The 18,233-nt window shown below is 41.2% G+C and overlaps 1 protein-coding gene across 1 annotated transcript in view; it reads right to left on the bottom strand.

The window, feature by feature from the left end:
• The window catches only part of DISC1 (DISC1 scaffold protein), a 399,613-nt gene that overhangs the window by 294,819 nt on the left and 86,561 nt on the right, over positions 1-18,233 (bottom strand). The window contains 1 exon segment of the mRNA XM_075064148.1: positions 1,570-1,717. Coding sequence (XP_074920249.1) covers positions 1,570-1,717 — 148 coding nt within the window.

Genomic DNA, 18,233 nt, shown 5'->3' with positions numbered 1-18,233 from the left:
CAGGATACGATAGGAATTCAACATCCCAAACTGTTTATTTTCTGATGTGGGAAGTATCCTTGCTGCAGCCGTTAAACAGGTAGTGGCTTCTGAAACGCAAGCGTATGAAAACCCTTCTGCCATCCCACGGCTGTTGCGTTTTGGGAAAACTCCTTGTGATCCACCAGTGCTTCAGCCCATTGAAAAGTATGCCCTTGCGGTTTAACGAACTAGGTGCCCTGTGCTCCGAGCCAAATAGGGTATGGTTCATCTATTGGCCCCCCAGTTGGGATCCATTGCAGCAAAGCCATCTAACTACGCCCTGCCGTTTCCAGAGTCACTACCTTCTAGCAGCAGCTAACGATTGCCTTTGGCTACTTGCATAACACAGCCCCCCACAGTAGATTTCCCACTCCAAATTGATTCCCGACTGACCGGTAGCTTGGGTTCACTGAGTTCACTGCCAAGTAATGGCCTCATAATTCTCTACTCGCCTTTCTCACTGTGAGGGTGCTTCATCTGTGTAGTATTGTATAGGCGTTTCAGGCATGGCGAAGCAAATACAGTTCAAGAAAGTGCTCTTAACGCATGCGAAAAGTTTCGCAGCCCTGCGAATCGTCCACACCTGGGCAAACTATGCCGTCCACCAGCGTGTGCTTGTTTTCCCGGCCCAAAATCGGCATTCAAGGGTAGAACCGTGCCCCGATACCAGCATAGCTCCAAACGCAGGGCCCAGCTGGGTAGGCAGAATTCAGTGTCCATTTGTCATCGCTCTCGTGCGTGCTGCCATAGCTGCCTCCTCCTTGCCTGCCTTTGCAGTTCTGGTTCACCACAGGACAGCACGAGAATGCGCGAGGTGTTTACAACGTCCACGAGTAGCGTTGATGATCTCAGCGGGTCCATGATTGCTGTGCTATGGCGTTTGCTCAGTCACCCAGGAAAAGGCGTGAATAGTGTTGTCTGGCTGCGTTTCAAAAGGAACGGATGAGGCTAGTACCCAGAACCACCCGCGACAATGATTTTGCCTCCATCAGGGCACTGGGCTCTCAACCCGGAAGTCTCCAAGGGTGCGGGGAGACTGAGGGAACTATTGGGATAGCTACGGAACAGCTACCCACAGTGCACCGCTCCAGAAATCGACGCTAGCCTTGGACCATGGACCCACACCATCGAATTCATGTGCCTAGTGTGGACGTGCACAATCGACTTTGTAATATCAGTTTTATAAAACTGATTTTAGCTAATTCGATATTATCCCGTAGTGTAGACGTGGCCTCAGGTTGCCTTGTTGCTATATGTTTAAGTTGCTGTGCTAGGGTTCAAGCCTGTTCTCATTGAAATCAGTGGTAAAAGTCATATATAGACTTCATTCATTCAGGCTCAGGCTCTAATATAACACTTTTTAAAGACCTGGAGAAAAGGAAAAATGACAATAGGACTGAATTATTATTATATTCTTAAAAGGTGTAGTATTAATGCTCCAAAGCATTCATTTTTTGTTTAAAAATTAAAATCTAGCCATAACTTGTACCCAGTACTTCAAGAAAAACAGAAATATAGTTCCGTATCATAAGGTTCCAGTGAACTTACCGATCTCCAGCCCAGTACAACGCTGTTTGAACTTGTGTACTGACTCTGTCCAAGAAGCTGATAATTGAAGGATGCTTTGAAGGAAGCTGAAATTTTAAAGAATTCTTCTCTCGCTCCAGTTCTCCTAGTTTCCTTCTAAATTTATCAGCTAAAACACAAAAGTACCAAAAGTTGGTATTACTTAACAAACAACAAACAGGGTTACATTTTTCTTTAAAGAAAGTTAGTTGGATGGTCAAGAAAAGATAAATACCATACTTTATCAAAAAGGGAAGTGTTTGCTACAGTAAGTCAGAATGTTTTGCTCTAAATTACTCAGATTGGAACTGGATAACATCAGAGACATCTACAATGTCAAACTATTTACTTCTGTTGATATACAAAGCTAAGCCTGCAGGCCTCAGTTGGGAATTTTAAATCAGTGAGCCTATACACTTGCAAGTGTATAAGTTAGTCTGAATCTGACCTTTAGATCTTCTTGGTTTTAAAAACCTATGTTACTACTACATAAAGAGAACCCAAGAATACCCAATGATATTTTAGTGAACAGATTCAAACCTAAATTTAAACAGAAAATGCATATGTAGCGACAAACACTCAAACCTCAAAGCATAATATTAGATTTTCAGTAAATTATTTCTAGTCTATGAATCCAGAAAACGTGTTATACTGTAGATGGCAAATAAAAATAATAGTGCTACTGAGAAAGCATTTTCATTTTATGACTGGTCTATAACTTTATCAGCAAAAACATTTTAATTACTTGTCATTAATCTTTATTTGGTGTTTTTTCCTATGCAAAAAACAGGTGAACAGCCCAAAGATAAATAATTGATTTTTAGAATGTTTATTTTCTACCTCAAGATGTTTTGGAAAACACACTGGCAGATTCATATGAACATCCATAATGATACTTTACTCTGCTCTGAAAGCTCTGAACTACTGTACAAATACAGAAATCTTTAAATTTACACACTTTCTGCCTACCATTGTTCTTTTTTGAATATTTTTGTAATTTGCTTTCCTCCCCCTCTCTTATTCTGAATACAATAATTTGTTTCCAGAATCATATCAATCTGGGCATGTTTTTTCTACTAACTAGTTTCAATTTCTGTCTAAACTAGATTAGAAGTTTACATTTTTTCATTTTAGTAAAAGATCATCATAAAGACACATATATAACATCTTATTGAGTTAGTTTCTGCTTGTGTTGAGATGACAGAGCCTAATGTTACCAAGTATTATTTATTTTTACTATTTGTATTACTGTTGTGCCTTGGGACCCCAAACAAGATTGAGGCCTCATTATGGTAGGCACCATGCAGATACACCGTAGGATTGGAGTTTTCAAACTTTTTCCAGCAATCCAGTTGAAGAAAATTGTTGATGCCTGCAATCCAACGGAGCTGGGGATGAGGGGTTTGGGTTGTGGGAGGGGCTCAGGGCTGTGGCATAGGGTTCGGGTGTGGGGGTGAGGGGTTCAGTGTGTGGCAGGGGGCTGTGGGCTGGGGTGCGGGAGGGGGTCAGGTCTCTGGGCTGAGGGTGCAGGCTCTGGGGTGGGGCTGGGGATGCAGGGTTTGGGGTGCAGGAGGGGGCTCAGGGCTGGGGCAAGGGTTAGTGCATGGGGGTTGGGGCACAGGCTTACCTCTGGCAGCTACTGGTCAACATCGCAGCCGGGGTGCAGAGGCAGGCTTCCAGCCTGCAGCAGATCCGGCTCTCACCCACAGGCACCGCCACCCACAGCTCCCACTGGCCAGTTCCCAGCCAATGGAAGTGCGGAGCCGGTGCTCAGGGAGGGACAGTAACAGGTGTGCAAATACCCTGCATAGCATGGAGATCAGCTCCACAGGGCCCTTGGTGCTGTACAACTTAGGGAAGGGTCGAGCACCCACAGCAACTCTGCTTCATTCGACTGTCTCTTCAGATCCTACCTGTACTTTATCATCTTCCATTCTCTCCTCCTTACTAAGATATAGAGAATCCCTATTAATAGATCCTCTCAATAGAGGTCTCTGTCTGAACCATGTGGCCCTCCATACCCTCAGTTAAGCTATTGACTGTATGTCTACACCACAGGTCAGCAACCTCTGGCACACGGCTCACCTGGCAAGCACCCTGGCAGCCCGGGCCAGTTTGTTTACCTGTCACATCGGCAGGTTCGGCCAATCGCGGCTCCCACTGGCCGCAGTTTGCCATCCCAGGCCAATGGGGGTGGCGGGAAGCCGTGGCCAGCACATCCCTTGCTCGCGCTGCTTCCCACCGCCCCTATTGGTCTGGAACGGGGAACCACGGCCAGTGGGAGCCGTGGTCAGCCGAACCTGCTGATACAGCAGATAAACTGGTCTGGCTCGCCAGGGTAAGTTTTGGTTCAAGGCTTTGTTGAAGATGGCCTGTCTCACCCATAGTCTTCCAACAAGATGGTGACGGACCCTTTCCTTGGCTAGGATCTCTCCCAGAGGCCCAAAGGTGTTGGTGCCTTTGTCTTCTTAGAGTTAACTTGGGATTCTCTGCTCCCTTCTTTTATAATCCAGTGAACCTCTGAAGTGGAGTTACCCTTCAAAAATAAAGTTTATTCAAACAGTAAAGAAGGTGATGGAGTCTGGTGGTGAAGGAAGCTCCATGCTCTCTTTCCCCACTTGTGTTTCCTGAAATCCAAATTGTTCTGTTTCTTGCCATTCCTGCTGTTCTATTTACTACTTATATGTAAATTGAGATGAACACACAGTTCTTGATTTAGGATAGACCTGTCTAACAACTTTTGCCTAGGCAGGGCTGTCCGGTTTTGAACATGTGCTAACAACATCATAGAATCATAGGACTGGAAGGGACCTCAAGAGGTCATTTAATCCAGTCCCCTGCACTCATGGCAGGACTAAGTATTATCCAGACCATCCCTGACAGGTGTTTGTCTAACCTGCGCTTAAAAATCTCCAATAATGTAGATTCCACAACCTCCCTAGGCAATTCATTCCAGCGCTTAGCCACTCTGACAGTTAGGAAGTTTTCCCTAATATCCAACCTAAACCTCTCTTGCTGCAATTTAAACCCATTGCTTCTTGTCCTAGCCTCAGAGGTTAAGAACAATAATTCTTCTCCCTTCTCCTTGTAACAACTTTTTAAGTACTTAAAAACTGTTATGTCCCCTCTCTCAGTCCTCTTTTCCAAACTAAAAAACTCCAATTTTTTCAAATCTTCCCTCATAGGTCATGTTTTCTAGACCTTTAATCATTTTTGATGCTCTTCTTTGGATTTTCTCCAATTTGTCCACATCTTTCCTGAAATGTGGCACCCAGAACTGGACACAAGGCTCCAGCTGAGGCCTAATCAGTGTGGAGTAGAGTAGAAGAATTACTTCTCATATCTTGCTTACAGCACTCCTGCCAATACATCCTAGAACGAGGTTTGCTTTTTCTGCAACAGTGTTACATTGTTGACTCATTTAACTTGTGGTCCACTATGACCTCCAGATCCCTTTCTGTGGTACTCCTTCCTAGGCAGCCATTTCCCATTTTGTAAGTGTGCATGGATCGTTCCTTCCTAAATGGAGTACTTTGCATTTGTCCTTATTGAATTTCATCCTATTTACTTCAGACCATTTCTCCAGTTTGTGCAGATCATTTTTCTTTATAATCCTATCCTCCAAAGCATTTGTGACCCCTCCCAGCTTGGTATTGTCCGCAAACTTTACAAATGTATTCTCTATGCCATCATCTAAATCACCGATGAAGATATTGAACAGGACCCAGAACTGATCCCTGTGGGACCCCACTTGTTATGCCCTTCCAGCATGACTCTGAACGCACTATAACTACTCTCTGGGAATAGTTTTCAACCAGTTATGCACCCACCTTATAGTAGCTCCATCTACGTTGCATTTCCTAGTTGTTTATGAGAAGGTCATATGAGACAGTATCAAAAGCTTTACTAAAGTCAAGATAACCATGTACACACTTTCCCCCATCCACAAGGCTTGTTACTTCTGTCCAAGAAAGCTCAGGTTGGTTGACATGATTTGTTTCTTGACAAATCCATGCTGACTGTTACTTATAACCTTATCTTCTAGATGTTTGCAGACGATGCTGATGGGTCTATTCCCCAGGTCGTCCTTATTTCCCTTTTTATAGATTGGCCATAATATTTGCCCTTTTCCACTTCTGAAGCCTCCTGTCATAGTTATCTTTTCCCCATCTGAACTTTAGGGGTCCAAGATGGGGGCAGCATGAATTCCCCTAGCTTAATTACCAGCTTAGATCTGATAGGCTGCCACCAATCAGGACTTGGAGTGCCTGATAAACTCTGGTCTCCCCAAAACCTTCCCCGGGACCCCCAAGATCCAGACCCCCTGAGATCTAACACAAGGAAAGTAACGCTTTCCCTCACCAGTAAGGCCCTCCTAGCTTTCCCTCCCTGGGTTACCCTGGAAGATCACATGATTCAAACTCCTTGAATCTTAAAACAGGGGCTTTCAACCTCCACCCCTCCCCTCTGCCCCTCACCCAGAGGCAATACAGATTCAAGCTCCGTGAATCTAAAACAAAGAGGAAATTTACCTTTCCCTTCTCCCCACCAATTCCCTGGTGAGTACAGACTCAGTTCCTTTGAGCCTTAATCAGGACAAAAAATGAATCAGGGCTTAAAGAGAAAAACGTTTAATAAAAAAAACAGAAAGAGTAAAGATAATCACTGTAAATTCAAGATGGAATATTACAGGGTCTTTCAGCTTATTGAAACTGGAGAAAAAGCCTCCTCCAGCAGAAATACAATTTAAAACACTTTCAGCCAAATACACATTTGCAAATAAAGAAAAAAAACAATTTAAAAGACTAAACCTCCTTTCTACCTTTGTACTTACTACATTTGAACAGAAGATTAGAGAGCCTGTAGGTACGTGTGGTCACCCTCAGAACCCAGAGAGAACAGACAAAGAACACACACCCAAGCTTCCCTCCACCCAGATTTGAAAGTATTTTGTCTCCTGATTGGTCCTCTGGTCAGGTGTTGCAGGTCACTGTTTGTTAACCCTTTACAGGTGAAAGAGACATTAACCCTTAGCTATCTGTTTATGACACCTCCCATACAGGAGATATTCATATCTTTACATATAATGTCACTAAATACATTTCACTATGCTATTATTGACCAGTGAGTTATTAGTTTTCAAATGATACCACACAATGCATATATTGTGCAAAGATTATTACAATGGTGTGCAGGGCATGGATATTGGGATGCTTAGGGTCACAGGCCCCAAATGATTACTTAAGGTTTTTGTTCGATGCTTGGCATCCTATGTCTTTTCAAATGTGCATGAAAAAATGAGACCATTTTAGTGAGTAAGTATGACAGGTACAGACACACTGCCATGGCAAATGAAGAGTTAGCAACTCAGGCTTACACAGGTACTTCAGAAAGGGGGGTATAAAAACCAACTGTTTTAGGAACAGGCAGGGAGAGGCTATTGTCTAACCTAGAATTATGAGTTAGAAACCTTGAACTGATCAAAAAAACACTGTTACATTCCGATGCTTTAACTGTTGTTCCATAACATGACTGACTAACCCTGTGTTTTTGTGTCGAGTTGTTTCACCAACCTACGCTTACCTTCTTAGACCTCAGGATGTCATAGAGGTTATTTTTGGAAGAAATACAGATGAAGGAATTCAAAGGCCAATTTATTATCTCTGTCTCATTAATTCTCAGATGCACTATGTTTCATACTTGCAAGTGTACATGGCATTCAATTAATTTCTACTACCAGACATTTCAAAATACTTTGTTCGGAAGTTTTATAAAAATGTTGCTGGCCTCATCTGCTACTCATCTCAAAACCAAACAATCTTTTATCCTTTCTGTGTTAGTCACTACAATCCTGCAGTTTCCTCTAATCAACCTTTTTAAGGAACTTATTTTTTAAACCAGCCTATCCATCAGTTTATTAAACAGCAAAATACAAATAGTAAAAATAAATCTTTTCTTAGGAAATGTAACAATATGCAATGTACATAGCAGCCAAATTTTATGTTTAGTTATTAATTGTAATTGTTTATACTAAGTATAAGTATCCTTCCTGCAGTGATGCAAGCCAAAAATAAAGCAAATAATTTAACTGATGGCTGGTAAAAAGCAATTGCTACCTTATATTTTATATATAGATGCTCTGAAATTGCATCTTAAGTATTTCGAAGTCACTTCATTTAAAAACAGAAGTAAATGAACTGATTACATTGCTATCACATTAGGTAATCAACTGGGAAACTGTTTAGATCTGGAAAGCAAGCTACAGGTTATAATGACCATTATTTTGGTGCAGAATCTGTTAAAAGTGTTTAGGAAATAGAGGCATTATCTCTGACCTTTATTTGGGATTTACTTAAATACTTGAGTGTTTGTGTTTTCACCTTAACTCCTCAATTCATCAACAAGCTCTGGAATTCACTGAGGGTCTTGCAGATATTGCAATAAAAAGCTGAAAATGATAAAACAAAACAAGGGGAAATGATTCCTTTACAGTACAACCATGAATTTATGCTCTCCCATCTGCTTCACAGACACCATCATCACCAAGGATAGAAAGTTCGCTGGCACCAAACTGAGCCCCTGCATTTCAGAACGAATCATTTCTAGACCTCATTAGAGGATAAATTGGCAGATCTTTGTGCAAAACAGGGCTTAAGATAATCAAAGTGGAAAGTCATCTGTCCTCAATCAAGATCTTGCTAAACTCACCTGCCTCAATTTGCCCTATCACTTACACTGGTGAGAATTGAGGGCGGGGGGGACGGGGGGGGGGGGGAATCAATTAAATCCAGTGGTGTTATATTGCTGCTATGATACCTGGTATCTTAAAGCTCCAGTCTTGAAGCCACATGATTATACAGAAATCCCAACTTTCATTTTAAAAATAACACGTTTCTAGTTCTCAAGGTTGCAGAGAGCAGCTTAAAAACATACCCCAACTGCTGAAAAACCAGAAGTCAGACAAAAATAACCCCAAATTTATTATTTTCTAAAATGTTTCATGATTTTTAAGCAAATCACATGATATTTTGGTGCCTGATTCATGATTTTTGTGCACACCTGAGATTAGCAATACTATATTTAAAACAAGTAAGTAAGGAAGAATCAAACACACTAAGCACCTACTTTTCTGAATTCAAAGCCTGTATAAGTCTAGTGATTAAATACATTGAAAGCATGGAGAAGAGAATGGTATCTCAAACATCACAGGAAAACTAATGTTTTGTTTTCAGTACTGCTGGATTTCTGACTATGAAGGCAATCTCCAATCCTATGGAATTTGAGAACAAGAGGACTGCAACTTTGCTGGCTCTTGATGTGACTGAAAATGTCCCTTTCACCCAATGGCACTTAAAATTCCTATCAACAGGAACCTGGAAAATGACAATTTTGTGACCGCATGCTCTAACTTGTTACATTTTCTAGTTCCCAAAAAACAGAGTTGGTGAGGCATAGCATTGCAGTCAAGTGCCATAGATTGGGAAATTGAGATGCTGGATCTTGAGCATCTTAAAGATACTGAAGCAACTGCCTCAGAGTTCAGCTGAAAGCAGTAGGGCCAAAATGTGTATATTGTTTCACAATCATTCATTCTGTGCACACACTTTCTAATAGTAGTTTTATGTTAGAGCAAAGAATTGACCTTTTATTGCCACACCAACCTATGGATTTTGTACTGTTTACAATTAAAGGAACAATAAACTGAGAAGGGAAGGAAGCATTTTAACGTAATTGCCCTCAACAGATGCTACAATGAAATCCTAAGAAGGATTAGGGAAAAAGCCTTTAGCCCTGAGTGCTTTACATCAATCACCACCAAAATAATGTAAATTTTGTTTAAAATATTCCAGACCCAATCCTTGGCTCCAGCCAACAGGCATACAATGCTGTGCAATCCTTTGCTATGATGATCCTCCCACAGCTGGCTACAGTATCCCTAAAGGTGTGGGGTAAATGTGCCACAGGCTCAGGCAACAAACAGATCTAAATATTCTCCCTAAAAATAAACGATTGGTTCCATTTTAACAAAAGACAATCAGACAACCATAACAAGCTTCTCCAAAACATTAATAATCAAGCAAAATATTCTATATAAGAGGATTAAACTCCTTTCTCCCCCCGATCTGCACCCAATCCAACACCAACAGAAGAAAGAACCAACAGTGAGGTGGCTTTCATTAAAGAGTATATCTTGCGTGAGTGTTATTTGCTGTACAACTGAGAGTCTTTGTTGATTACTAGGATAAAGACTCTGTGCTTGGGCTACAGCAGACAAAGGAAGTACTGTTTGAGGATTCTTTGTGGTATTAGACTGGTCAGATGGATCATTTCCAGATGAGCTTCAGACATTATAATGATGGACGGAACACAAGCTCCTCTTTTTTGAGAACGAGGGCATTATTGTGCCTTTATTACTGACGACATTGAAGAACACAGGTAGTATTGATTATCCTTTATAATTGGCAGGGGTTCATACTGGTGGACAGTCTGAAGCAGCTACAAGCAACACAGCTGACAAAGGTATTTTTAAAGCCTTGAAAGTAATCACTTTTCTCATTCATTTAATGAGACCCCGAACCAGTCATTTAGGGATGCACTAATGCGTGGAAACTCAAGTGGGTTGGTTTTCCTATTTTCCTGCCCTGCTGAAGTCAATGCTGGAAGATAGAGATTAAAAAACACTCAACTTCAGTCTCTCTCTATCCTTTACAGCAGGAATCCTGCCACCATCTTTGCTCCTGCCCTTGCTATCACCCCCTCACTCACTACTCAGTTCCCTTCCCGCAGAGCTTGGGCTGTGGGGCTGTTTAACTGCGGTGTAGACACTCAGGCTGGAGCCCAGGCTCTAGGACCCTGCAAGGTGGGAGGGTCTCAGAGCGCAGGTTGCAACCTGAGCGCAAACACCTACACTGCGATTAAACAGTCCCACGAGCCCAAGCCCGTTGGCACAGGCCAGCTGCAGGTGTCTAATTGCAGTGTAGACATACCCTAAAAGAGCAGACAGTCTGAGACTCACAGCTTCCCTTTGTTCAGCTTCCAGACAACCCATACTGTTAAACCACTGCCCTATATTTCCATCTAGGCTCTTACGTAGCCCTATCAGCATAATATCTGAGCACATCACCATCATAGGAGTTATTCTCACAACAACCCTATGAAGCAGAAAAGTATTATCTCCATTGTACAGATGGGAAACTGAGACAAAAGTAGAGTAAGTGACTTGCCCAAAGTCACATAGGATGCTTATGGCCAAACCAGGAACTGAATTCAAATCTCTTGAATCCCTGTCTGCTGCCCTATCCACCATAGTATCCAGACACCATGAGGATGATTTGGTTCCGATATCTCCTCAAGTTCCAGCTCTTTCTTTTCCTACAATATTAGCTGCATGCTACCTTTCCCTGTCTCTTTCCTGTCTGATAGGAGGACTGCGATGCAGTAAAAGGAGAAAGTAGAAAACATTAGGCATACAGACAAGCCCACATGAATAGTTTCCACCAGAAGAGAAATGGAGATGTGGGTCTGAAATGATTCCTATTAAGGCTCCCAACCCAGATCCTTCTCTTCCCAGTCGCCAGAGATCCTTTCCTCCTACCCGCACACCCAAATAACAATCCAGAAAACTAGCAAGTCCTTAAAGTGTGTAATACTAGGATTTTCTAAGAGTATTAAATGCAAGTTTTATAGCAGATTTACTTAAGAGTCTGACAGTATAAACAAACTCATTCTTGGAGTTTAATATTTCAGTTGTTCTAAACCATATGAAAAAATGAAACATGACACATGCTGGCAGTTATGGATTTTTTCCTTTTACATTTAAATTGAATCCACTAGTTTTCATTTAAACTTTCAACAAAAGTAGAATTCTCAATGTTTCAGATACTCTTTTGTTAATGACTTGGACAAGTTTATGGTAGCTTACATTTTAAATCTGGAATATTGCACAGGACATCAAGCGTCTCACCTGAAGGGTGCTAGTTCAGACCCAGGCCAGGCTAGCAGCTTCTGGCCCCCTCCCTCTGCCTCAGCTGATGTTCATACCCATCTGGACGGTGTTCTGTCAGCAACAGAGCTGTGGATGGTCTGGCCTAGTGGTGAGAGCAAGGGTCTGGCCTCGTGGTGGGAGCTGGTCCAGCTCTATCAGGAGCAGCTGTGCTCATTAGGTTGCCAGGAGAATGGTGCTAGTGCAGGGTAAGCCCCGGACATGTCCCTACATCACAGAAGTCCACACCACCAAAGCTATCACATAACCTCCATTCAGTCTGTGACTTCATGTTAGGGCTGTTATAGTGCTTGAGAAGTTCATACTTGGTTGGTGAAATTTAAGGAGAGAACTCACAGCCAATTTGTGGTTTATGCTCTGCTTCTTAACAGTCTGCCCTAAGGTTGGTACTCATGCTCTGAAGCCACTCCAGAAAGCCTGACAGAGATAATAATGGGGTAAGCTGAGAGGACAATGATTGTGCTGGTGGGGATTGTTACTAGGGGCTTTCCTCAAGGACCAGTCTTGGGACCGACCTTATCTAATATTTTCATTGATAATCTTGGCACAAAAAGTAGAAGTGTGCTAATGAAATTGACTGATCACAGAAAGTTGAAAGGCATCATTAGTATATAGGAGTATTGGATGGGATTCTATGATGAGGTTGCTTGCACTAGCCAGTGACTGGGCTTGATCACCCAGGGAGGTCCCTTTCTAGTCCTATAAAAATAATATAGTACTGTACTGAGTGTATCTACTCCCATTCTTCATTGATTCATACAGTATCTGAAACTTGTTGTACATGTAAGGTGCCACAAAACACAACATGGTTTTAATGTGTCAAGTTTTTGGAATGATCAGCCCTGTATTAATCTACTGTATATACAGAATAAATCATGTCCTGTTTGCTTTTCATACTGTCTGTCGGTATCTCATTTCCAATTAAAGTGATGTGATGTTTGAACTTCCCATATGACTTTACAGTAAGGATAGTCTACACTAAGATGCCATTGAAAGATACTTTACAGTAAAAACAAGCAGGTGCATTTTATTTGATATCCACATTATTTTGTAAGCAGTGTTGACAGCGTCATTACATATTTTTACTACATTAAATCATACAGAAATAAACATGCCCTATAGATTCCAGTAGAAATTTTCATTAAAAGAAAATATATACAGCACTATCATGTAGAAAGAATCTACATTATGCTTTATGTATTATACAACTAAATTATACTCTTAAAGAGATTCCTACAAACAAGGAAGGCAGCAGAAAGCAATACAGATCCTTACCTGCCTATAGTTCAGCTCTCTCTATGTGGACCTGGTTAGAGAAAGACTGTAGGAGAGATTTCCAAATCCATATTATTCAAATACAAGGCCAGAAGGCAACTATCTGTTAGTTTCATAGTGAGGGGGACTGAACAAAAATCCCCCACACATTGACAAAAATCTCTAAACCAAAATCTCCCTTTCCTCATCACCTCGAGTGAAATATGATGGACTTTCCACACAGAGTTGCGTAATATGCATGATGATTGTTTTCAAAAAGCAAGTTTTGAGAACTAAGAAATAAATAAAATGAATTTGTCTGCGTTTTTAATTCAGGGATTTTATGATTATGAATTCAGTCAAAAATATTGTCCAATACTCTATTTAGCCATGTACAGGTTCTTTGTTCCCCCGTCAAACAAAGAACAGACTCATTAGTTATTTCTAATTTGAGTATACATAGAATACCATCCTTAACTAGACTGTCTGAAACACATTTATTTTTGGATGGAAGTTCTAGAATATAATAGATAACACAAAGGAGTGATCCACAATGGATTATCCCTGTAATTTCAAATATGTCATGCTATGAAAAAGCACAGCTAAAAAGCACAAATTCCAGTTTAAGGCCACGTCTAGACTACGCGCCGTACCGGCGCGTTAAAATCGATTGCTCGGGGATCGATATATCGCGTCTGATCTAGACGGGATATATCGATCCCTGAGCGCGCTTATATCGATTCCGGAACTCCACCAAAACCAACGGAGTTCCGGAATCGACATGGCGAGCCGCGGACATCGATCCCACGTGGTGAAGACGGGTGAGTAAATCGATTTTAGATATTTGATTTCAGCTATGTTATTCTCGTAGCTGAAATTGTGTATCTAAAATCGATTTTCGCGCGTAGTGTAGACCTGGCCTAAGAAACATCAATGAACAGGTGCAGATAAAGTCACCTATCAAAAGTGCCAAAGTTGAAATCTGACAGAGGATTAAGCAGTTTTTTTTAAATGTATATTCTGAAATGCCCCTCTCGACTATTCTATGTGGAGGAAACAAGTCACCAACTGACCATCAGGATCACTTGAAAACACAGATCAATTAGAAGGCATGATCTTTTCTCTTCTGTGGCAAGAGAAACTGATGATAAAAGTCATTCTCTCTACAATTCTACATTCAATTATAGCCTACCGTTTATGATTATTGAACAAAGAGGACAGTTTACAAACATTTGAAATTTGTTTACAACTATTCAGAGAAATTTGGATCAATTCACAAAAGTTACATTTATTCACAACAAATAATTTGACTAGATTTAATAACCTGAAATATGACTGTATAACCATGTATCACATTTGGTTATACAGTAGTATGGTCATCATATCTCTCTTATGCTAGATGATCCATCAAGTGATTCTTACTTTGTAAGTAGCTAAAGAATTTTCTAGCAGATTGCATGTGAGTCTTTGCTAACCTGTGTCATACTAGAACCGAAAATCAGGTGTCCAAAATGCTTTTTACTTCCCTGAGATGTATATGACATGCCATCATGTGCTTCTACCCCATTCATACTTTGGATAAATAGTTTCTGTTCCATTGTTCTGAACTAGGCAAACAGCTCCCTGTAACTAGCAAAAAAACACAAAGGAGCAGGAGTTCTCTCCCAAAACTACCATAGTCTTTTAATGGATTTAAAATCTTCCAGAGAGAGACCCATATCCATTATGTTCTTGAATATTAATGTTTGCTCTGGGACTTTTACATAAGCAGACATACACTGTATGTGAAAATATATGAAAACCCAGACATCTCCCTAAACTGGTGTCTCTGCACTCAAAAGTGGCTGCTGTAAATCTGATTTTTTCTGCCTAAACAAGGAAATACTTTTTTGAATTGGCCTTCATTCAAACCCACGTCAGAAATGGAAAAACTCCAAATTTGCAGTTCCTTATGCTAAAAATACCTTTTTGGCCAAACTTTTCCCTATAAATCTATGGATCTCCACTATGGAAGAAGAGCAGATCCAACCTACAGCTCTTTGGAGCAGTGACTGTATCTTACTACTATGGCAGATGCCTAGAAAATTGTGGGTGCTACCATAAAAGAACACATGAAAATGACCATTTGTAATATGGGAGAATATGGTAGAATTTGATGTTGATGATTTAGTAGGTGGCACCTGTCTCTCTGAATCAGTACTAAACCAATGCTTCAGTATGGCATGAGAGGCACTGACCATGTGCTTTAAACCACAAAGAAGCTTGGCATATTGACAGATTAGGGATTGGATAAGCCCAAATTCCAGTGCCACCTAGAGTGCACACAACAGAAAGGAAGGAAGGAGGCGATTAACAGCATGTAGGGGTGGAAGTCAGGAGAGGAAGCAAGAACCTAAAGACTCAGTCACAAATTATCAAAACTTGTGTGCATGCCAGGGACTGAAAACTAATGTTCTAGAAGCGCCAGTAGAGTCTCAAATTTCCATCTATCTTTCTGCATTTCTAAATAATTTATCATGGTAGTATCTAAATCCCATGAGATTCCTTTTTGAGGAAAAAATAAAATGTAGAATTCCTTGATTTCCCTATGAGATCCTGACAAAATAATCAATTCCATCCCTGCTAGGAAAAGTTCCTTTTCACTGAAAAAAAAAAACAGAAGACATTAAAACACAAAACCTCACAAACCCAGTTATGGTTTTCTCAACACACGTTCCTGTATCAGCCTCATAACAGTGGCTGTCAGCCAAAGTATCATATGACCCTGCAAACTCAAGGCACAATATAATAGTAAACAAAATAAACAGGTCTATTTTTAGAACATGGGAGAGTCAAAGAAGCCCATATAGAAATCTATTCCCTTCTATAGCCCACAATATTTTTATCAAGATACTTATGAAGCTTCTTTTTTAAAAATGTTAATACACAGGGAATTATACAAAGAGAGTTATAAAAAGATACTTTCTCGAAGGGAGTACTGTCTACTGGTAGAATATAAGACAGGGAGTCCAGACTCCTGGGTTTTATTCCCAGCACTTACTCTGTGATATCACACTTACTATGTGATATGATCTTATGCACGCCACCCAATTTTTGTGTGTTCCAAGTTCCCGCATCCATAAACAGTGAATTATAATACCTACTCCACAAGGGGCTTATTATGTTTATTAATGTTGGCAAAACTTTGAGTTCTTCAGATAAAAGGTGCTGCTATAATTGCAAAATATTAATTCCTCACTGCATAACGAAGGTCTGTCTATATCCCTTTAGCAATCTGCCCTTTTTTAAAAATTAGTACCCTTTTGTTCCTCTCTAGGACCTTATTCCCTACTGAAAGCTGTTTAACCTCATGGAATTACCTCTTAATCTCCTCACTTCAAAGGAAGATAAAATCTACTCTCTCTTTCCTATTTGAACAACAAAAGATCCTTGGGTCCTTTCATTATCCTAGTTACAGCCCCACCATCTTCTTTTCATTTGTATAATATTCTTTTCAGCTCAGCTCTGCGGCAGTAGTCAGAATGACTGTGATACTCTCAGTGCAAAATAAGGTTTAAGGTGCACAAAAGGCCCTCTGAACCACATAAGACACCAGCTAGGACTGCACAGGAAGGTCTTCAGATAGGTCAATGTAAAGGAGGCCAAAAAAGCTTCACTTGTGCAAGTTTAGTGGATTAAAATTCCACTTGGTTCCCAATTCAATGAAGCGCTTAAGCATGTGCATAACTTTAAGCATGTGTTTAAGTCCCACTGACTTCAAGCATGTGCTTGAGGGCCTTGCTCAACTGAGGGCATAGAGAGCAGAGAGACAGTAGTTGCTATTCAATGACAGCTGCTCCAAATAAGATGGAAAAGGAGGCCAAACACCAATACCCTTCCGCCTAACTACTATTACTACAACAGCACGTGGAGAGACACAGCATTTTGCATAGCTTGGAATATTAAACTAACCTGAATGGAGTACAACAATCCTAATGCAGTCTCACCAGTATCTATGGCCCAATGGTAGAGGACTGAATTGTTAATCAGGAGACTTGGGTTCTATTTCCATCTCTGCAACTGACCTACTATGTAATCTCAGACAAGTCACTTTACCTCTCTGTACCAGTTTATTCCCCATCTATAAAACAGAGGCCTATCCTCCTTTGTAAAGTGGGTTTGAGATCTATGGATGAAAAGTACTAGATAACTGCTAGAGATTTTTATTATTATATAGTTCTACAATATTTTTTTTTCCACTTATACCTAGTGGATGTGTGTTAAAATTAAATTGTACTGCTGCACTTAGAGAATTTTTGTGTTGTATTTCTAAGTTACCCCAAAAGCACCTTTTTAGTAGTTACATAAATCTCAATAAAATAAAATAAATATCCACCCAAAGAGAAATGCCAAAGGCAGAGGCTAAGTCTTCGGTAAAATACATACACAAAATGGCATAGTAAAATTATATGATTCGTAGGAGCTAATAAAACTGTTTAGTGAGTATTTGGGGAAGTATAACATTTTATATATCTCATAAATGTCGTGGCAGGAAGACTGCACTTCCCTTTACAGACTCACTCTGCTTCTCTTTGCCTCCACCTTCCTTTTGATTGCCTATGACTGGACAGCCTGAGCCAGGTCATGGTAGCATAGACTGATCAGACAGTTGTTCTCACTGCTCTTATCATTCCTGGCAGTTCAGAGGCTTTTATTTAAATTACTGTAGCTCAGTAACTGGAGTCTCTCAGGCCATGGCTACACTTACAGCTGTACAGCCCTGGGAGTTACAGCTGTCTTTGTCCAGCTGTGTAGGGAAAGCGCTGCAATGTGGCCACACTGACAGCTACCAGCGCTGAAGTGTGGCCACATTTGCAGCATTTGCAGCGCTGTTGGGAGTGGTGCATTGTGGGCAGTTATCCCACAGAGCACCTCGTCCCATTTTGGCGCCGTGGGTTGTGGGAAGCGGATGGAAGGGTGCGGGTCATTCCGCTTCCTGTCCCAACACCCCATGGTGCATCGCTTCACATCCCAGCAGTCACTGTTTTTCCGTCCACATTTGGCACCATTGTGAGTCTCCCAACAGTTTCTGTGCAGCGCGATTTCTGTGGGAAATGGAGCCCGCGCTGCTGAGGACTTTGCTGATGAGTTCGCCAGCACATCACGTTTGGCAGTTGAGCTATTCCTCAGCTCCAAAGTGACAGTGAGGAGTCCGACGATGATATCGAGTCGCCTGACGCGTATGACACTAAATTGCTTGTGGCATTCACGGAATGCTCAGCACCGTGGAACGCCGCTTTTGGGCTCGGAAACAAGCACTGAGTGGTGGGATCACATCGTCATGGAAGTCTGGGATGACGAGCAGTGGCTGCAGAACTTTCGGATGAGAAAAGCCACTTTCATGGGACTG

Source organism: Chelonoidis abingdonii, chromosome 3, assembly GCF_003597395.2.
Source record: "Chelonoidis abingdonii isolate Lonesome George chromosome 3, CheloAbing_2.0, whole genome shotgun sequence".
Lineage (NCBI taxonomy): Eukaryota > Metazoa > Chordata > Testudines > Testudinidae > Chelonoidis > Chelonoidis abingdonii.
Note: the sequence above shows the minus strand (reverse complement) of the source record. Positions and strands in the feature narration are given on the sequence as shown.